Consider the following 3,481-nt stretch of genomic DNA (forward strand, 5'->3'; position numbering starts at 1 on the left):
CTCGCCTTGAGCAAAAAAAGATCAGGGACAATGCCCAGGTCCTAGACTCAAGCCCCAGGACCAGCACACTAAAAAAAAAAAAAAAAAGCCAGAAGTAGAGCTGTGACTCAAGTGGTAGAGCACCATCCTTGAGTGAAAAACCTAAGTGAAAGCATGAAGCCCTGATTACTGGCACCAAAAAAAAAGCAATAACAACACAGCCTGTGGGAAAGGAAAAAACTCGAGGCAAGACACAAAGATATCCCCAAAGCAGCATTTATTTACCCTTGGAATTCCAAAACATTTATTTGAGAAGTCTGGCATTTCATAATCACCCATCTTGATTGACATGGGCTGACACGCGTGATGCGCTCAGGATACACAGGGACAATAGCCAAAGAGTTACAAAAAATAAATCCATGATTCTTAAACAATCGCAAACAAAAAAAAAAAGTTACACATATCAAAACTTTAGATGCATTGCATTGAAAAGAAAGGTTTGTGCATTTCATAATTTAAAGAGGCAAAACAAGGCGCTACTGAAACCTCACATTAAACAGTTTATTATAAAGCTGATGGATAGGAGCACATTATCTCTCTGGATCAGCTTCCCTTAACAGTTTTCCATTAGCTGAAGAAAGACGCGGGAGGGTTGAATTCATTTTTGCATGCACAAGATGTCTAACCAAACACTATCAGCTTGTTTTCAACTATTAACCATCTCCTGGGTTGGCTAATTCTCCTCTCAAAACTTGATTACTTCTGCCTGCTTTTGCCATCCATCAACAGGCATGGGAAATGCCTCCTTCAAAACACATGCTTCTGCACAATTCAAAAAAGGGAGCTCCTGTGGGCTCAAGGCAATCATCAGTCCAGCAATGCCCAAGGTTTATCTGAAGCTGCTTCCCAAGGGACAGGAGAGCAGATCTGAGTAGCTGTGCTCCAATACAGATAGGTTTAGCACTAGATTATTTTGTGATGGTGGTAAAGAAGGATTGGTGATGATAGGCTGGTTGGGGTGGGGGGGGGGGGGGGAAGGGCTAGGAAAGGGACCAGAAGGCTCTTCAGTTGCCTTCTCCTGCTTCTTCATCCTGCTGATCGCTTGTCCAGAGGGTCAGGTTGTCTCGCAGTAGCTGCATGATGAGCGTGGAGTCCTTATAGGAATCCTCATTTAATGTGTCCAGCTCAGCTATGGCATCATCAAAGGCTTGTTTGGCTAAGAGGCAGGCCTGCTCAGGTGCATTCTGGATCTCATAGTAGAAGACAGAGAAGTTGAGGGCCAGGCCCAGCCGGATGGGGTGTGTAGGTTGCATATGCGCTTTGCTGATCTCGAAGGCTTCCTTGTAAGCCGCTTCTGAAGCTTCAACCACACTGTTTTTCTTCTCCCCGGAAGCCACCTCAGCCAGGTAGCGGTAGTAATCACCCTTCATTTTCAGGTAAAACACCTTGCTCTCATACTGGAAATCGTTGCAGTTCTTGATGAGGAACTTGTCGAGCAGAGCGAGGACATCATTGCAAACTGTCTCCAGCTCCTTCTCAATCTTCTCCCGGTATGCCTTCACTTTCTCCAGTTTCTTTTCGTTTCCATCAGCCATGGTCTTCTGCTCAATGCTGCTAATGACCCTCCAAGAAGATCGCCTAGCACCAACCACATTCTTGTAGGCCACTGAGAGGAGATTTCGATCTTCATTGGAGAGAGGTTCATTCAGCTCAGTGACCTGCAAACCCCAAAGAAACAGAAACACTGAGAGAAGCATCTGGAATTAGTACAAACCCTCCAGCACAATCGATGATCCTCCTCAAGAACAAAGAGTCTGGACAAGCCATAATGAAGAATAAAAACCTCTTGGAGATAAAACCAGTTAGAACCAGGAGCAAGCAGGTGGCTCACACCTGTAGTCCCAACAACTCAGGAGGCAAAGATCTGAGGATGCAGGTTGGAAGCCAGCCAAGTGGGGAAGTCTATGAGCCTCTTATCTACAATTAACTAGCAAAAAGCTGAAAATGAAGCTGGAGCTCAAGTGATAAGAGTGTCAGCCTTGAATGAAAAAAGCTAAGCCAGAGTGTGAAGCCCTAAGTTCAAGCCCCAGTACTAGCAAACACTCAAAAAAAAATATAGCCATAGGTCCTATCTGAAGGGAGGCTTGTAGTCTGGAACTAAAAAGTGATAGGACCTTGAGAAATTTCTAATTTGAATCTTTTGTAAGATGTTCCTTTCATGTTGGAAGAGTAATAGATAATCACGGGATGAGTGTAAGGGTGGTGGTACATATTAAGGACAACCTCCAACCTGTATCCCACCTTCCCCACAATGCTCCTTGCCCTCCCTCACCAGAAAGGAACAAAGCATTGGTAAATCCCAGCAGCCTCTGCAAAGGAAGCAAAGCTATCTAGCAGCATCTTTCTTCTGCTCTACCTGACAGGAACTAGACTGGTCCTGGAGTATGGAATTCCTAATTCTTTTAAATGGAAGCGTTCGATTTCACCAGTGCAGACTTCCTTTAGTTTTCCATGCCAGTTCAAATTGAACTAGCTATTAATAGTTAAGGGGTTTTCAAAACAACCTTGAAATTCTACTTCACCCCAGTTAGAATAGCCACTACCAAAAAAAACTAATAGCTGGGCACCAGTGGCTCACATCTGTAATCCTAACTACTCAGGAGGCTTAGATTTGAGGGTCACAGTTCAAAGCCAGCCCAGGCAAGGAAAGTCCATAAGACTCATCTCCAACTAACCACCAGAAAACCAGTAGTGGCACTGTGGCTCAAGTGGTAGAGCGTACTCGCCTTGAGCTGAAGAGCTCAGGGACAGCGCCTAGACCCAGAGTTCAAGCCCCACAACTGACCAAAAAAATAATAATAACATATACCAGAAGGGATGTGGCCAAAAGGGAACATTACTACATTGCTGGTGGTAATGTGAACTTGTTCAATCACTCTGGAAAGCAGTATGGAGGTTTCTCAAAAGAGTAAACATAGAGCTTCCCTATGACCCAGCAATCCCACTCCTGGGCATTTAAATAGACCACAAAGCCACACTAAAGCTACCAGCACAACCATGTTCAGTGCAACATTGTTTACCATTGCCAAGATATAGAAAGAATGACGTGGCCCATACGTAAGGAAATGCAGTCTTAGAAAAAAAGCATAGTAAGTGATGTAAGCCAGACCGAAACAAACATAGGCTGCCTCATTTCCCTCATATGTAATGATCAGTGTATGTCTAGGACAATCCAGCAGAGGATCACAAGGGCTCAATAGCTATGTATATATGACCTACAAGATATGGAAACAGGAGGTCTGGGTTTGTTTTTTTCTTAGTTTACTGTTTGCAGTTATTTTTTTTCTTTCATTTTTTTTGGGGGGTCCGGTTGTGGGGCCTGAACTCTGGGCCTGGGTGCTGTCCCTCAGCTCTTCAGCTCAAGGCTAGCACTCTACCACTTGAGCCACAACGCCACTTCCAGCTTTTTTTCTTTTTGCTTATGTGATGCTGGGGAATCGAA

The 3,481-nt window shown here is 44.4% G+C and overlaps 1 protein-coding gene and 1 pseudogene across 1 annotated transcript in view; one reads left to right on the forward strand and one right to left on the reverse strand.

Moving 5' to 3' along the window:
• Nucleotides 1-238: 238 nt before the first annotated feature.
• Ywhah (tyrosine 3-monooxygenase/tryptophan 5-monooxygenase activation protein, eta) overlaps nucleotides 239-3,481 on the reverse strand; it is a 19,831-nt gene continuing 16,588 nt past the window's right edge. Inside the window, exon 2 of the mRNA XM_013014480.1 lies at nucleotides 239-1,697. Coding sequence (XP_012869934.1) covers nucleotides 1,044-1,697 — 654 coding nt within the window. The 3' untranslated portion in view covers nucleotides 239-1,043. The remainder of the gene's footprint in view (nucleotides 1,698-3,481) is intronic.
• The window catches only part of LOC105984138, a 3,932-nt pseudogene continuing 2,677 nt past the window's right edge, over nucleotides 2,227-3,481 (forward strand).

Source organism: Dipodomys ordii, unplaced genomic scaffold (assembly GCF_000151885.1).
Source record: "Dipodomys ordii isolate 6190 unplaced genomic scaffold, Dord_2.0 Scaffold23, whole genome shotgun sequence".
Taxonomy (NCBI): domain Eukaryota; kingdom Metazoa; phylum Chordata; class Mammalia; order Rodentia; family Heteromyidae; genus Dipodomys; species Dipodomys ordii.